Source organism: Sapajus apella, unplaced genomic scaffold (assembly GCF_009761245.1).
Source record: "Sapajus apella isolate SASKATOON/1434 unplaced genomic scaffold, GSC_monkey_1.0 scaffold5, whole genome shotgun sequence".
NCBI lineage: Eukaryota > Metazoa > Chordata > Mammalia > Primates > Cebidae > Sapajus > Sapajus apella.
The window spans coordinates 28,507,643-28,525,111 of NW_022436945.1; the positions used below are offsets into that span (position 1 = coordinate 28,507,643).

The window sequence follows — 17,469 nt, forward strand, 5'->3', positions numbered from 1 at the left end:
TAAGAAAATTAATCCTTTACCACAAACCCTGGTAGCAGAGCACACCTCCCCATATATACAACCACCGTACCTAGGGCGGATGCATTCCTCCTTTACTTTCAGTAATGTCCTGTTCTGTCTATGGAGTAGCTTTCCTTTCACCACCACTTCACTTTCTTAATAAACTTGGTTTTACTCTGCACTGAAAACTTGCCCTGAATTCTTTCTTGTGCGCGATCCAAGAACCCTCTCTTGGGGTCTGAATCCGGACCCCTGTCCTGTAACATAACGGAAAACCCCAGTGCAAACGCACAGCACCCTACTTAAGATTGCAAACATCCATCATTAGTTATTTCAAATCATTAACTTTCTCTAAGCCGATCGGATTCCTACCTGATGTCGAAAAGAAAGGCAAAAGATAGACTGTTTCAACACTTTCAGACGCTTGGGCAAAAGAAAGCATTTTCATGCAATAAATAAAGCAGCACAAATACCATACGACAGGGCATTCATTATACTTGCGGAGAAGCTGCCAGGTCCAAACTCTAAAGGAAAAAACTATTGGAGCTCATTTTTCCTGCCCACGTTAGCTAGCACATTTTGTTGAAATTGAAGGGGAAAAAAAGATTTTGGTGAAACTGAACTCTACCTTGAAATAAACTACTGTACCTCTTATACCTCATTCCTTCTATCCCAGAAACCCGGTAGAAAAAAAGATACACCTGAGACCGTCAAATCCCTCTTCGCGTAGACTGTGTAGGAGTATTTCGCCCATAAGTCAATTTCAGCCCGCCTCCTTTAAGCCAACATTCTGCGTCTTTTCTCCCCTCAGCTTCTCCGCGCACCCTTTTGCCACCACTGATTTGTTAGTTATCGCGGTCCAAAACACTCACGCGCCTTTGAGGGCTCACAAGCCCGCCTCCCTCGGAAGAATCTCAGGGTCTCATCCAATCAGAGCCAGTCAGGAAGCCGAGGTTCAGCCAGGCCTCGCGAAGCCCAACTTCCCGGGGCTTAGAGTCTCTGGTGTCACGTGATTCCACTTTCCGCCTCGCGGCCACCTCTCAGAGGGCGGTGCTCTTGGCCCGGCCCCGCGAGGCACTGCCTTTCAGTTGGCGCTCGCTGATTGGTCGCTGCTCGCGCGGTCTCCTGGGTGACGGGAACGCGGTAGCCTGCTCGATGAAGACCCGGTGCGCCTGCGTACTTCATAGTTCGCGTAGCGGCTCGAGCCTGGAGATGAAGGTAAATAACTTACAAATCCCTGGGGGACGGGGAGCGGGAAAACACGACCACTGTCCCTTGGTCGCTTTTAAAAGAGGATCTCTGTCCTTCTACCTCCTCCCGAATTTGTTGGAAACGGGGAAGAGAGCGAAGCGACCAGAGAGGGCGGGGGTGAAGTTGAAGGGACGAGGGAAAGGGAAGAAAATAGGAGGAAAGGAAAGGGCGGAGAGAGAGGCCTCTCATTTTTGGGACTGCAGACGCCGTAGAAGCGGTGCAGAAAGTGGAAACCCCTCCCTAGCCGAAATGAGCGGACTGTATCTAAAGATACGCGGAAAGAACGGGTCGACTGAACGCGTTTGCAGGGTCGTGGCGAAGTTGGCTGGATCCGGTGTCACGAGCTACCTCATTTCTTGGGGCTAAACCCCTGGCAAACCGCGCAGCTGCCCAGCGCCCTATAAAGAATGAAAAGCCTTCCAAAGTCCAATCACCTGCTAGCGAGTATACATTATTGACGGGAAATCTGCACCAGCACACGGAGGTCTCACTCTCATGTGCCTCATCCTCTGCACGCACGTTTTCTAGGCTTGGGCTTCTTGTCCACCCCACTTTGTGACTTATCACAGCAGTCCTCCCATGCTCTGCTCTGGCAAAGAAATGGAAGTCTCAATTTTAAAATTATTTTGGACGTCCTCAGGCCGGGCGCGGTGGCTCACGCCTGTAATCTCAGCGCTTTGGGAGGCTGAGGTGAGCGGATCACGAGGATCACAAGATCGAGACCATCCTGACCAACATGGTGAAACCCCGTCTCTGTTAAAAATACAAAAATTAGCTGGGCGTGGTGGTGCGTGTCTGTAGTCCCAGCTACTCGGGAGGCTGAGGCAGGAGAATAACTTGAACCTGGAAGCCAGAGGTTGCAGTGAGCTGAGATCGCCCCACTGCACTCCAGCTTGGGCGACAGAGCGATACTCCATCTTAAAAATAAAAATAAAAAAATAAAATTATTTTAGACGTTCTCATGCTTCTTCGTGACTATTAGTGTGGAAATTGGAATTGATGGACCAGTAATCATAACTCCCATTTCTATTTCTAAAGCTCTTCACAATTTATGATACTAGAAGTGAAGAGATATTATGTGTGATTTACAGTTGAAAATTTTTTGCTGGAGGCAATTTAAGCAACTGACTTAAAGCCCTACAGCTAATAAGCAACAAACAAAATTTAAATCTTGGTTTTTTGGTTATGAAACTAGCACTATTTTCTCTGCACATTATGTGGAGCATTTGTAGAAATCCACTGAAGAAAAATAATATGAGATCACAGCTAGAGGCAAGTCTGCCATTGAAGGTAATGAAATCCAAGTTTAAGGACTTCTCACTTGTATGAAGAAGGGGTTCCAGGGGGAAGTGGTCACAAAACTGTAAAAGTAAGATGCTTTTTTTGTAGAGACCAACTTTTACCATGTTGATTGGGCTGGTCTCGAACTCCTGACGTCATGATCCACCCGCCTTAGCCTCCCAAAGTGCTGGTACAGGCGTGAGCCACCGTACCCAGCCAAGTATTCTTTCTTCATGAGTTTCTTTATGCTCTACAAAACTTGAATACCCCGTGATCACAGTCCACCTCTACTTTCAATAGAGGTGAATTTCTTCTTTACCGTGTAAAATGCTCATTGGGAGAGGGCGCAGTGGCTTACGCCTGTAATACCAGCACTTTGGGATGCCAAGGCAGGTAGATCACTTGAGGGCAGGAGTTCAAGACCAACTTGAGCAACATGGTGAAAACCCTTCTCTACTAAAAATATTTAAAATTTGGCCGGGCGTGGTGGCACATGTCTGTAATCCCAGCTACTCAGAGGCTGAGGAAGGAGACTCGCTTAAACCGGGGAGGTAGAGGTTGCAGTGAGCCAAGATCGTGCCACTACACTCCAGAGCCTGGGCAATAGAACAAAACTGTGTCAAAAAACAAAACAAACAAAAAAAACCCACAAAACACTGATTTGTATTTGTTTTAAGACGGAGTCTCACATTTATTTATTTATTTAGTTAGTTAGTTAGTTAGTTAGTTAGTTAGAGATGGAGTCTCGCTGTGTCGCCCAGGCTGGAGTGCAGTGGCTCGGCTCATTGCAAACTCCGCCTCCTGGGTTCAAGGAATGCTTATGCCTCAGCCTCCCGAGTAGCTGGTATTACAGGCACGCCCCACCATACCCAGCCAATTTTTTTGCATTTTTGGTCGAGACGAGGTTTTGCCATGTTGGCCAGGCTGTATTTAATTTTGAGCATTAGAAGAGTTTTGTGTTGCCGCACAGACTAAGTCTCATGTAATAGTATCTAAACTTATATGCCTAGATATGCGCATTGTTGCTTAATCTATAATTTAATCTAATACCAAAATCTAAATTTTTTCACCCAAACTCATATTCCTAAATGTTCTAGATCAACACTGTGTACTATAAATGTAGTGAGCCAATGTAATTTCGTATTTTTAGTGGCCATTAAAATTTTTTAAAGAAAACAGGTAAAATTCATTTTAATAATATTTTATCTTACCCAGTGTATCAAAAATGTTATTTCAACATGTAATCAACATAAAAATTATCAATGAGATAGTTTACATTCTCTTTTCGGTCTTGAAATCTGATACATGTTTTTGATTTATAGTATAGCTAAGTTTGAATTACTTATGAGTAAAGTTTGGATTACTTGTATTTATAGCCTCCATATTGGAGATCACGTTTCTAGATTGTTTCGATGAACAGAAAGAGTTTGATACGGTAACACTGTTCCCCCAGTAGCCAGGTTAAACACTTAATGATGATGTAAATATAACTAATGAAACTAATAGAAGAAAATAGTGTTGAAAGGAGTAAGATATTTTGTATTTTTATAATGTTTAAGACAGGAATTTTTGTCTGGTTTAATCACCAGGAATCCATGCCACAGATAATTAACTAAATTCAGGCTTCAATTATTTTAATCTTTAACGTCTACGAAACACTAAAATTACACATTTTTACAAAATTAACATTCAGAAACATTAAAAACCCAAAAAATTTTACAATAAAGGCTCTCCTGTATCTTGAGGTCTATAATTTACCTAGTAATTGTGTATGTTTGGCTGCTTGGTTGATTTTGTTTTGTTTGTTTCATTGTTAACTTCTGATTAAGCTCTAACATAATCCTCACCATCCTGAATCCTATTGTTTTTATGATCATGTTTTGATATCTTTTCTGATCAACACTTGATTGTGTGTTTTGAAAATACTAAAAATTGTGTTTATTTTTCAGCGTGTTTTCTCACTGCTAGAAAAGACTTGGCTTGGTGCACCAATACAGTTTGCCTGGCAAAAAACATCAGGAAACTACCTTGCAGTAACAGGGTAAGAAACCAATGAATGTTTTAAACAATGGTTGTATGACCATGTAACAACACCATCTACTCAGTAAAAGTTACTTTTTTTTTTTTTAAGACGGAAGCTTTGTTGCCCAATCTCAGTTTACTGCAACCTCCACCTCCCAGATTCAAGTGAACCTGGCCTCAGTAAAAGTTTTTGTTTAACAGTTGTGTGGTAGGAAAAGGAATATATTCATCTCCATTAACATCAAAGCTCATAGAACCTTTTCTCTGGTAGTAACTTTTTAGATACAAATTATGAAACTACCAGGAGAAAACACTGAAATCACTTGGATGGCACCTTTATATCCAGAGATAAATGAAAGAAACATTTAGACTCACTCCTGTAATTCCAGCACTTTGGGAGGCCAAGGCAGGCGGATCAGTTAAGGCCAGGAGTTTGAGACCAGCCTGGCCAACATGGTGAAACCCTATCTCTACAAAGATACAAAAATTAGCCAGGTGTGGTAGCAGGTGCCTGTAATCCCAGCTACTTGGGAGGCTGATGCAGGATAATTGCTTGAACCTGGGAGGCAGAAGTTGCTGTGAGCTGAGATGGCACCACTGCAGCCTGGGTGACAGAGGGAGACTCCATTCCCCAAAATAAAAAAATTTTAAAACATATCTTTATGTTCCAATTGCTTTCAGAGCTGATCATATTGTGAAAATCTTTGATCGCCATGGTCAAAAAAGAAGTGAAATTAATTTACCTGGGTAAGTACAGAAGTAGATTAAAAAACCTGTCAAGCTTTGTTGCCTAAAAGATTAAAAAAATACTGCCTTAAAATTATAATCAAATAGAATCTTTTGCTTTTTCCGTTTGCAAAGGGATTTTTTAGCCATAAGTAGTTCTGAAATATATAGAGATATAGTTTATTAATTAAAGTTTCTATCTATAAACACCCATTTATTTATTCTATAAATAGTCACAGGGAAGCCTTAAGGCAAGATTTTAAGTCAGACCACGTGAAAGCATTGAATCCACATGAAGGAATTCTTTTAAATTATAAACAAATCTTAGTGTATGTATACACAGTGTATGTATCTTAGTGTATGTATCTCTATCTACTTTAGCTTTTCACAGTGTATGAATCTTAGTGTATGTATCTATATCTACTTTAGTTTTTCATCTCTAATAAATTGTTGGAAAACCCTTACTTTTTGCGTAACTTTGTAAAGGGTAAAGATTTTATCCTTTTTCAGGAAATCATTCTAGATTATACTAAGCATAATTGAAGCATTTTTAATGATTCAGTGTAATAAGTACCTATTTTAGTTTTTCTACTGATAGTCTCAGTGGTTATTAAGATGGATAGAGTTCCTCACCTAAACTGATTTATGCTGCTGTACTTTTAAAATTCATGTATGCTTTTTGTAGTTTATTGACCATTTTTGAAAATCAGGTTTTACTTCTCTCAGTCTCTAACAGCCTTTCCTACCTCCTGCCCTGCCCCACCCACCTAATGCCATCATTTTGGCATTTTCCATTAACTCTCTTAATTATGCTTCTGGTTTCTATGTTCCTGGAAACAGAGGTCAAAGAAGCTATAATTATATGTGAAATAAAAAGAAGGCACTCAGGAAAAAATGTCTTTGAGTAAATTGTGTGAGCTTTATTGCATGATCTCTGTGACATCTATTTGTTACATAATGGCCTCATTTCTTCTGGATCATTTTGCTATATTCATAATAGTAGAATTTGACTGACAGAGGATCCCCAGATAAAGATAATGCTGTTAAATACATAATCTTTAATTAGCATATCATTTTATCAATAATTTGAAAGCTTCCCTCTTCCATACTCCCCGAATCTCTGAATATATTTTAGAAAATGAAGATCCTAAAACATATTTCAACATTTTGAATAATAAAATAATTAAATTAATTTCCAACTGTCCTTAATATAAATCAAAGTATGGGTTAGCTAATACCCAAGAAGCAAGTGTCTCTAAATGAAAAATAGCATCAGAGAAGAAAAGGTAAATATTCTTATTAAGGATTTAAGAATTTGTAAAGTTTTTATAATACACATTTTGCAATAATAGCAAGAATCATGTTAAATAGACCATTTCCTATTTATAACTATGTTGTTAACTTAATCAAATTACTCTCCTTATTTTCCGCCAAGATATAAATGAAAATAATGGCGGGGGCCAGGCACTGTCGTTCACACCTGTAATCCCAGCACTTTGGGAGGCTGAGGTGGGTGGTACACCTGAGGTCAGGAGTTCAAGACCAGCCTGACCAACATGGTGAAACCCCATCTCTACTAAAAATACAAAATTAGCCAGGTATGGTGGCACATGCCTGTAATCCCAGCTACTTGAGAGGCCAGGGCAGGAGATTTGCTTGAACCCAGGAGGTGGAGGTTGCAGTGAGCCAAGATTGTGCCATTGCACTCCAGCCTGGGCAACAAGTACAAAACTCCGTCAATTAAAAAAAGAAAAAAAAAAAGAAAATAATGGCCAGGCACAGGGGCTCACACCGGTAGTCCTACTACTTTGGGAGGCTGAGACAGAAGGCTCACTGAAGCCCAGGAATTTGAGGTTATAGTGAACTATAATCACTTGAGCCCAGGAGTTTAAGGATATAGCAAATTATAATCGTACCACAGCACTCTAGCCAGGAAGGAAGGGAGGGACGGAGGGAGGAAGGGAGGAAAAAAAGAAAGGAAGGAAGGATTTTTATTTACCACTTTAGAATTCAGTCTTTCCCTTTTTCACAATCTACCTAACAACTCAATTTATCTAGCTATAACTTTGCTTCTTTTCTTTTATTTTTTTGAAACAGGGTCTCACTCTGTCTTCCAAGCTGGAGTGCAGTGGCACAAATACGGCTCACTGCAGCCTTGCCTGGGCTCCAGTTATCCTCCCACTTTAGCCTCCTGAGTAGCTGAGTAGCATGTGCATGCCACCACACCCAGCTCATTTTTTTTCTTTTTTTTTATAATAGAGATTCCCATCTTGCCATGTTGGCCAGGCTCCTCTTAAACTCCTGGGTTCAAAGCGGTCATCCTGCCTTGACCTCCCTAAATGCTGGGATTACAAGCGTGAGCCACTATGCCTGGGGTGTAACTTTGTTTCTTATTAATACCTTCTTTTCCTCTCTGTCAATCTAAAATAGTCTTTCAAAACATGAGGGAAAGAAGGTGGGAAAGAGGGGAAAGGTGCTTGATGAGCTTGTTTTATCAAAAGTCAGGCTCTTTATAAGATTTAAGAAAACTAACAAACATGGTTACATTTAATGTAACATATGAAAATGGTATTAAAAGTAAAATTTTAAATTTTTCCATCCCCTCAACAACTGCAAAAAATTGAAGTTAGTATTACCCATGCAGTGAATAGTAAGTTGTAGTTCTCATTTTACAGAGTTTATCTGTTCAAAATAGATTGAATAGTATTGTTATAGACAAAAATCACAAATAGTGATTGTACTTTTAAAAAATGTATAGTGATATTTTGGTCTCTTTTTAAAAAGCATCTGTGTTGCCATGGATTGGGATAAAGACGGAGACATCCTAGCAGTGATTGCTGAGAAATCTAGCTGCATTTATCTTTGGGATGCCAACACAAATAAGACTAGCCAGTTAGACAATGGCATGAGGTAAGATAACTTTTTTATTTTTTTAAGCTTCACTTAGAGACATGAATATTTGTAGGTTTGATGCTAACAATTCTTTGCTACTTTCATTTTAAAGATACCTCACTGAGTTATTTTCTTATAAAAGAAAAAGATTATTTTATTATTATATATGTAATCCTTCTATTGATTTTACCCAGTTAGAATGAAATTGTTATAATTGTGAAATATAAATAGCTTCTTAAACAGTTGCTTTCAGTGGAACAGACTAAGAAGCGCAGAGATGAGACAAAATATATACGGGAAAATCCAGAGATGGGCTTGACTGTAGGCATGGCTGGATCTAGGAGTTATAATGGTGCAATGAAGACTTTTTCTTCATTGCTCAGCTCTTTTTTTCTGTATGTTGACTCCATTCTAAATCAGATTCTCACCCACAACTGCTGGTAGCTATCAGTGTATATCATTCTTCGCAGCAAGTCATGCCAGAGAAAAGAACACGTGCCTTTACATCACCAGAGCCCATTCAGATCCTCAGAAGGCCTCTGAGTGCAGTAGGCAGGGCCATGGATTGGTACTCCCACCAAGTGAAAGGAAAGGTGAAGGGCAGGGGAGTTCCCAAATGGAAAAAAATCTTGGGCAGACAGAATAAATGACAGATACCTGCTCAAGTAGAAACAAGTTTCCAATATGGAAAAGAAAAACTTGTCAGTATTTCCAACTAAAACTTTGCTGTTTTGACCTTGGACAAGTTGCTTAACCCCTCTCCAAACCTCTGTTTCTTCATCTATTTGACATGGGTATAACATCTGCTTCGTGGCTTCATGTACCCCTCAGGTGGGGAGAAAGAGATCATATACATGCTGTGAGACTAGACTGTAAGTTTTCAGTTTATTTACTAAAAAATAACTGAACCCAGAGAAAGCAAGGTGGTCATGTAGAACAGGACCAAATAGAACCAAGTGAGTGCAGTGCCTTTGACCCTCCAAAGTGGCTGTTGAGGCAAGTAGCTGCAGAAGATACTGTCTACCAATGTAAAGTCTTCCTAAATCTAAGAACCTTCATTTCTTGCTCTGTCCTCTTACACTTTGGGTTTACATCACTTTTCAGAAAGATTTTATACACTCTGTGCTTCTGTTCAAGGGAATGTTTAATAAACTTCAAGTACTGGTTCTTCAGCCAAATTCAGCAACAGTAGGGCCATGTTGTCACTCAGAGAAAAGTACATAATTAATCCCTGGGTGTTTCTGACTGGCATATCTCTGCCTCCAGCTCTCTGTCTCCCCACAGTGTCTGTTTTTCCACATCATCTCAGGATTGTAGTGATGTTTAAATATATGTCATGGCCAGGCATGAAATTAAGACCCAAGTAAATGGTAGATGTTATTGTAATTGTCATTAAAATTAAGGTTGCTTTACTGTTGATGTTTACATTTAATAATGTCTAAAGGACTTTTGTATATACAAAAGCATACCCACTATTGTTCGTTCTTTATTCAAAGGCTAATCTGTTATACTAGCTAGTTAATAAACGAAATTTTGAATATCAATTTTTCTTAAGTACTTTTATTTAAGAAGGTTCTGTTGTACCCACTTTGCTTCCTCTAGATTCAGTTATTCCTTAATAAATAAATGCTTTTAAGCAATTTAGGTTCCATTTATAGAATTTGTCTGAAGTTAGTCTTTTGAGTGCTTCAGATACCTTAAATGGTACACAAAACTTATCCAAATATAAATTATCACAAAACTTACTGTGGTGGCATTTAACTAAAACTATTACATTTAATTCAATTAGTTGAATTCATTTATTTTTCCTATATATGCTTTTATACTCTTAGGATTATAGCAGTATTTACTCTACTCCTGGCTAGACTTAACAGAAGTAGTCATTTAATTATGTAACTGGGATATAGTCATTTCTTTCCAAACATACATATAGGGAACTTGTGAGAAATGCCAGTTTTCAGATCCCAGCCCAGACATACTGACTGAGGAACCTTGAAAGTGGCCCTCTGCTACCTGTGTTTTAATAAGCCCCCACGTGATTCAAACACCTTAAATAGTATAACACCTTATTTATTGTTTGGTTTACTAACTAGTGTAACAGATTGGCCTTTGAATAAAGAACAAACAATAATGGGTATGGTTTTATATATACAAAAGTCCTTTAGACATTAAATATAAACATCAACAGTAAAGCAACCTTAATTTTATTTTAATGACAATTACAATAACATCTACCATTTACTTGGGTCCCTCTATGTAACATCCGCTTCACCAACCAATTCATTCTTGGATGGATCACAGAACATGGTTGCTTTTCCCAAGGCAATTTGGACCTGAGTACTAGGCATCCTTCTCAATGTCTTTTTAAATTGACCTTCAGTTGTCATATTAATAAAATTCTTTTAAGCCCCTGCATTATACATAGATTATGATTTTTTGTAACCTGTATATTTCCCTAGGAGAATATATTCTTTAAATTTTGCTTGGCCAGAGATACATGTGATTGTTATACATTGTCTTGATCCAGTAGCATTACTGGAAATTTACATATGCTTTAGTATCATATTGGAATTTGCAGGGCTTTCTGCAGGCCCTATCTCCTAAGAGAAGAGGGATGGAGTTTGTTCAGTTAGCTCTTCTTTTGAGGACATTTGATTACTTGATCTTCTTAGAACACAATATTTAACACTTTGTTTCTAGTTTGTTGGTGTGTGACTGTCAGTGCTTATAAACTATTGAACGGACTAATGTTTATCCTATGTATGATCACTGTTGCTGATCAGATCTTGTTCTTGTTATGCAGTTCTTTTCTCTGATACTATTTTTAGCTCATGCAAAATTACTTTTATTCATATTTTCTTTGAAGGAGTCTCCAAGACAGGATTAAATGTGTAAGAGATTTATTACAGGAAATGCCTGTGAGGGAACAGAGAGGTTAGAAGAGATTAGAAGAGCTGTCAGACCGCAGTGCATGTCTGACCCTTATAAATCAGAGAAGGAAAGAAGTAAGTTTGGGTAGAAGCATCTTGAATTGTAGCACAGGTTTTTGTTTTTGTTTTGTTTTGTTTTGTTTTGTTTGTGATGGATTCTCCCTCTATTGCCCAGGCTGGAATGCAGTGGCACGATCTCAGCTCACTGTAACCTCTGCCTCCCAGGTCAAAGCAATTTTCCTGCCTCAGCCTTCTAAGTAGCTGGGACTACAGGTGCCCACCACCACGCCCAGCTAATTTTTGTATTTTTAGTAGAGCTGGGGTTTCACCATGTTGGCCAGGCTGGTTTCCAACTCCTGACCTCAGATCAGATCCTCCCACCTCAACCTCCCAAAGTGCTAGGATTACATGCATGAGCTATGCCCAGCCCATTAAATTGTAGCACAGTTCTAATTAAGAAAGTTCAGCTAGGCCTGTTGGGAGTCTTTGGGCAAAAGTTACCTGTCAAAGGAGTCCTGCCCAGGAATGGGCCTCAGCAGTTATCTCTGCCTCACTCAGTCATTATCTGGGAGCCGCGCATGAGAAAGCACAGCCTGGCTCATTGAGGTGATAGATTCCAAAGCTAGCAGTTGGGGCTCTTGGTCAGTTACACTTTCTGCAGACAGAGGGAAATCTGAGAGGCACATTATTGCAGCTATGTACCTACTTAAAACAAGGAAAAAAGATTAAAATGCATATTTATCTTTTATAAAATAGAAACTTAATAGAAGAACCTAGCAGCCTGATGTTACTACTCCCTTACTTATTAAAATTAATTTTTTAACTAAATATTATATGCTATTATACAACTAATTTTTCCACATACTTTATTTTTTTCTCTTCCAAGTAACATCATGATTTTACAACCTTTCACAAACTCAACTTGTACCAATTAAGTACGTAAATTTTAATCCTTAAATTCTAATTTAGCCGGAGGAAACCTCTTTAAACTTACTCTTTTGTCCTTTTATCACTGTCCTCAACATTATTGGAAGCAGTATTGCTGTCTGAAAACCATACCATGGTCTGTCCGTGGTGCTCAAAGTTTAGGTGCGTCAGAATCTCCTGGAGGGCTCATTAAAACACAGGTAGCTGGGAGCCACTTTCAGAGTTCCTCAGTCAGTATGTTTGGGCTGGGATCTGAGAACTGGCATTTCTCACAAGTTCCCAGATAATGCTGCTGGTTCTGATTTCAAATTTTGAGAACCACTGTTCTCAAAAGAAATCACAGTGAGATTTCTTTTCTCAATATATGGAAAGAGGTACTCTCCAAGAGGTTCTGCTTCCCCTTGGTAGGGAATTATATAACACTTCAACCTTTTGAATCCTAGAATGCATAGAAGAACTGTAAGAACCGGTGGTGGGCAAAAGTGGATGTTTTTTTCTCTCTTTCTTTTTTTTTTTTTTTTTGAGCTGGAGTTTCGCTCTTGTTGCCCAGGCTGGAGTGCAATGGCACGATCTCTGCTCACCACAACCTCTGCCTCCCAGGTTCAAGCGATTCTCCTACCTCAGCCTCCCAAGTACCTGGGACTACAGGCATGCATCACCACGCCTGGCTAATTTGTATTTTTAGTAGAGACAGGGTTTCTCCATGTTGTTCAGGCTGGTCTTGAACTCCCTACCTCAGGTGATCCGCCCACCTCGGCCTCCCAAAGTGCTGGGATTACAGGCGTGAACCACTGCACCCAGCTGGCAAAAAAAGTGTTTTCTACCTGCTTTTGAGCTACTCTTAATAGTGACGGAGCTAGAATAGATACATCCTTTTTAAGGTCATGAATTACTAATGATTTTTGCCATTTAGTGTATTATGTTATTGGATGCCACTATTTTTAAAGCATGAAGTTTCACCATCCATTAATATTTTTAATCACATTTAGAGCTAAAACTATCACTAGTAAACAAATTAATAAATATCTCATAGGTGATCTCATGAATTTTGAGGTTCTATCATAACTGAATTGAAGTCGACATTCATTATACGTTTGTATTTTGAGTCTAACTGACCCTCAGATCATCCTATAGCATCTCCAAAATGTCTGTAGCATTTAGTCTTTGTCCTAAAGCATTAAGTTTGTATTTTATACTTTGGCTTCTAAGTAGACATTAAAATTATCCATGGAATACTTTTTTAAAGGACTGTTTAGAGGTTATGATCATGAATTGTTTAGTAATTTATATCTTAATGTTACAGGGATCAAATGTCTTTCCTTCTTTGGTCAAAAGTTGGAAGTTTCCTGGCTGTTGGAACTGTTAAAGGAAATTTGCTTATTTATAATCGTCAGACATCTCGAAAGATTCCTGTCCTTGGTAGGTGATAGCTGGAAACACTGCTAAATATTTGAGATGCTTTACCTAAATGTAAATTCTGCGGCCTCGGATTTCCCTGATCTTGCAAGGGAAATTTTGTAGTACGAACCCCTTCCCCATGTCCCCCCAAAGTCTTAAATTTAGCTAAACATGAAGATCCCTCTTCACTGCTTACTAAGAACTTCCCAGGGTACATAGAATAGATTGAGTTAAAGTCGGCCTGTGTCTTTGACATCAGGACGTTAATAGCATGGCTTCCATTTGTCCTTTCTCACCCAGATTGTACCTCTGGACAGGGAATAGCTCATATGCATATGTACACATATTGATAATATGTGCTATTTTTGTTATTAATTTTAGTTAATTTAGTTACATTACAATATGTGGTAATTTTAGTCCAAATAGTAGACATATTAAAGCATTTACTGCTTAGATAGACTATATCAAGATTCCTAATTCTGACCCCTCACCCTCTCCAAATCCTAGTTAAATCTAGGTATGGACTATGAGTTCTGTTTGCCTCAGAGTATGCAGCCAGAGGATGTTTTTATGGGTTCCTTGTGTGACCTTGTTTCAGCTCTTTCATTCCCGCAACTTCCGGTCACTTGGCATCTGCCTTCTGAATACCCAAAAAGAAACATCTATTCTTGTCAATTATTGTGACATCATGATGATGAGTGGTAGAACCTAGTGGGCTTAATTGCATCCAGGTGGCCAGGAAAAGTATAACTTACTGCTAATAAAGGAATTATGCTCTGGAGATAGTGGTACCCACAGATACTTGAGAAAGTACTCTTCCATTGAAGACAGTCATTTCAAATTATTTTTACATATATGAATCTCTTTAATGTTTAGCATTAATTTTTTGTGCTATCACTAAACATTAAATGTCATTGAACTATTTGAAAAGTTAAACTAAAATTTAAGTTACAGAAGTCAACCTTAAATTAATTTGTTTATTAACTGTTATTATTGATGATAAGACTAACTTGATTTCTGAGCACTGGAAGCAAAAGGGCCTTGAGGTATATGAAGAGGAGGAGGAGGAAGAGATTTTCTTCTCCCTTTCTTGGGTATAGAAAGAAGTTTCTCTTTGGCATCCTCCCACTTGTCTTTGTATAGTCTTTTCCCCTTTCTAATGCCTATTTCTTTAGACACCAGTTCCAGTATAACACCTAAGTCCCTTAATCTATGATCAGCAAAATCTCTTCTATGGCCCCAGTATCTTCGCTGAATATTTCGTTCACTTTTGTGTTCTGGTCTCCTGATTTGAAATACTGTCTGTATCCTGAAAACTCCCAAATTTATATCTCTTCCACAGTGTAGACTCCTATGTCCAACTGCTTACAATGAGGTATCTAGTAAACACTCCAAATTTAGTATCTCCAAAACCCTCTTGAGCTTTTCTTTCCACCGTTGCTGACATTTTATTCTTCCAAATCTTTAGACCAAGGTTTAGGGCCATCCTTGACTCTTTTCTTTCTCATACTCTCCATATCTAATTTATCAGAAAATCTTATAGATTCAACCTTAAAATATCTCCAGAATCCAGCCTGTCTTACCACCTCTACTGCTACCACCATGGTGTGATCTCAAACATTTTCTACCTTAATTTCTACAGTCTCCTCTTTACTGGCTTCTCCACTTCAACTCTTGCCCCACTAAAGAATGAGCCCTGTGCTCAGAACTCTTCACTGGTTTCCATCTCACCCAGAATCAAAGCCACAGGCCTTAAAACGGCCAGAATAAATCTTCTATAATCTGGCCTTTGCAACTTCTTTGACTTCACCTCATATTCTTCCCTCTTCATTTGTCTGCTGCAACCATACTGTCCTTTCGAGCCTCTAACACACCAGACAAACTCCTGGCTCAGTGTCTACTCACTTAACCATTTTATTTAATACCTGCTTTCTGCATAAGTACTGTATTAGATTCTATGAAGAATAAAATGAATGTGGCCTCTGCTTTCAGTAACAGCTAAAATAGCTGACACTTAGATAGCGTTTCATATGTGCCTAGCACTTTGGTCAGTGCTTTAATTCAGTTGAACCTCAACCCTACAAGAAGTCCTACTATTTTTCCCAATTTATGGATGAAGTGAGTAAGAAATAGAAAGCTTGGCTGGGCATGGTGGCTCATGCCAATAATTCCAGCATTTTGGAAGGCCAAGGAAGGTGGATCACTTGAGATCAGGAGTTTGAGACCAGCCTGTCCAACATGGTGAAACCCCGTCTCTACAAAAAATACAAAATTAACCAGGCATGATATTGGGCTCCTATAATCCCAGCTATTTGGGGGGCCGAGGCAGGAGAATTGCTTGAACCCAGGAGGCAGAAGCTGCAGTGAGTCGAGATTACACCAGTGCACACCAGCCTGGGCAACAGTGAGACTCCATCTCAAAAAAAAAAAAAAAAAAAAAAGGAAAGGTTAAGTAACTTACCTAAGGTTTTTTCAGTAGGTCCTGGAGCTAAGATTCAAAGCTAGGCAGTCTGGCTCCGGAATCTATACACTTAACTATTCTCATTAGTAGAATTACCCTTGGAACTCAAGGATTTATCTATCCCAAGACCCTCAAAAATGCTCATAGTGTTAAGCATGTGATTTCCCCCAAAAAATATTGTTTTTTGTTGTTGTTGTTTGTTTGGTTTTGGTTTTTGAGACAGAGTTTCATTCTCGTTGCCTAGGCTGGCGTACAGTGGCATGATCTCAGCTCACCGCAACTTCTGCCTCCCAGGTTCAAGCGATTGTCCTACCTCAGCTTCCCGAGTAGCTGGAATTATAGGCACATACCACCATGCCCGGCTAACTTTTTGTATTTTTAGTAGAGATGGAGTTTCTCCGTGTTGGTCAGGCTAGTCTCAAACTCCCGACTTAAGGTGATCCGCCCACCTTGGCCTCCCAAATTGTTGGGATTACAGGTGTGAGCCACTGCGCCCAGCCAAAAATGTAGTTTTTGCACTGGCTAGAAGGCCTAATGAAAAAGCTTCCCGATAGTTAATGGTTATCTGACATTACTCATTAGCTTAGTTACACAGTTCTTAACACAAGTCTTGCTGGGGTGCATTCATACAAGTACATCAGTATTATCATAAATTATTTTATATCTTTTAGTTGTTACTGTTTTTGTTTTTCTGAGAGATAAGGTCTTGCTCTGTCACCCAGGCTAGAGTGCAGTGGTATGATTACAGCTCACTGCAGCCTCAGTCTACTAGGCTCAAGTGATCCTCCCACCTCAGCTTCCTGAGTAGCTGGAAGTACAGGCGTGCACCACCAGACCTGGCTAATTTTTTTTTTTTAATTTTTGTAGAGACAGAGTCTCACTATGTTGCCTAGGCTGGTCTTGAACTCCTGGGCTTATGCAGTCCTCCCACCTCAGCCTTCCACAGTGCTGGGATTATAGGCATGAGCCACTGTACCCCACTGCCTCTTTTAGTTATATATGAACAGTTAAACTGCAAATGTTAAATCTGCTTAGGTCAAAGGCCTATCACACCATCGAGCTGAATATAAGTAAAATTAACTTCACTGTTTTGGGATTTACTTCTTTTAAGACATTATCTTTGGAGCCAGGCATGGTGGCTCACACCTATAATCCCAGCACCCTGGGAGGCCAAGATGGACAGATTGCTTGATCTCAGGAGTTGGAGACCAACTTGGGCAACAAAGTGAAACCACGTCTCTATAAAAAATACAAAAACACCAGGCGTGGTGGCTCACATCTGTAATCCCAGCATTTTGGGAGGCGAGGGGGTGGCAGATCACCCGAGGTCAGGAGTTCAAGACTAGCCTGGCCAACATGATGAAACCCTATCTTTACTAAAAATACAAAAATTAGCTAGGTGTGGTGGCATTCCCCTGTAATCCCGGCTACTTGGGAGGCTGAGGCAGGAGTATCACTTGAACCTGGAGGTGAAGGTTGCAATGAGCCAAGATCGCACCACTGCACTCCAGCCTGGGCAACAGAGTGAGATTCCTTCTCAAAAAAAAAAAAAAAAAATTAGCCAGGTATGGTGGCATGTGC

The 17,469-nt window shown here is 39.5% G+C and overlaps 1 protein-coding gene and 2 long non-coding RNA genes across 9 annotated transcripts in view; 1 reads left to right on the forward strand and 2 right to left on the reverse strand.

The window, feature by feature from the left end:
* Window positions 1–914, reverse strand: part of LOC116545502 — a 109,096-nt gene extending 108,182 nt beyond the window's left edge. Inside the window, exon 1 of the long non-coding RNA XR_004266338.1 lies at window positions 649–914. This is a non-coding gene — a long non-coding RNA (uncharacterized LOC116545502). The remainder of the gene's footprint in view (window positions 1–648) is intronic.
* A 149-nt stretch (window positions 915–1,063) lies between these two features.
* WDR19 (WD repeat domain 19) overlaps window positions 1,064–17,469 on the forward strand; it is a 107,127-nt gene continuing 90,721 nt past the window's right edge. For 3 of the 7 annotated variants that reach the window (XM_032271981.1, XM_032271990.1, XM_032271994.1), the window contains exons 1-5: window positions 1,113–1,218; window positions 4,482–4,573; window positions 5,236–5,301; window positions 8,065–8,190; window positions 13,333–13,448. In XM_032271981.1, the coding sequence (XP_032127872.1) occupies window positions 1,156–1,218; window positions 4,482–4,573; window positions 5,236–5,301; window positions 8,065–8,190; window positions 13,333–13,448 (463 nt within the window). In that variant the 5' untranslated portion in view covers window positions 1,113–1,155. Of the gene's footprint in view, window positions 1,219–4,481; window positions 4,574–5,235; window positions 5,302–8,064; window positions 8,191–13,332; window positions 13,449–17,469 lie in introns of those variants that run through there. The other 4 variants (XM_032271972.1, XM_032272005.1, XM_032271999.1 and 1 more) reach the window with 4 other exon arrangements.
* Window positions 11,056–12,418, reverse strand: LOC116545521. The gene is made up of 2 exons (XR_004266342.1): window positions 11,604–12,418; window positions 11,056–11,088 (listed from the first exon to the last, which is right to left on the reverse strand). It is a non-coding gene; the product is annotated as an uncharacterized LOC116545521 (long non-coding RNA).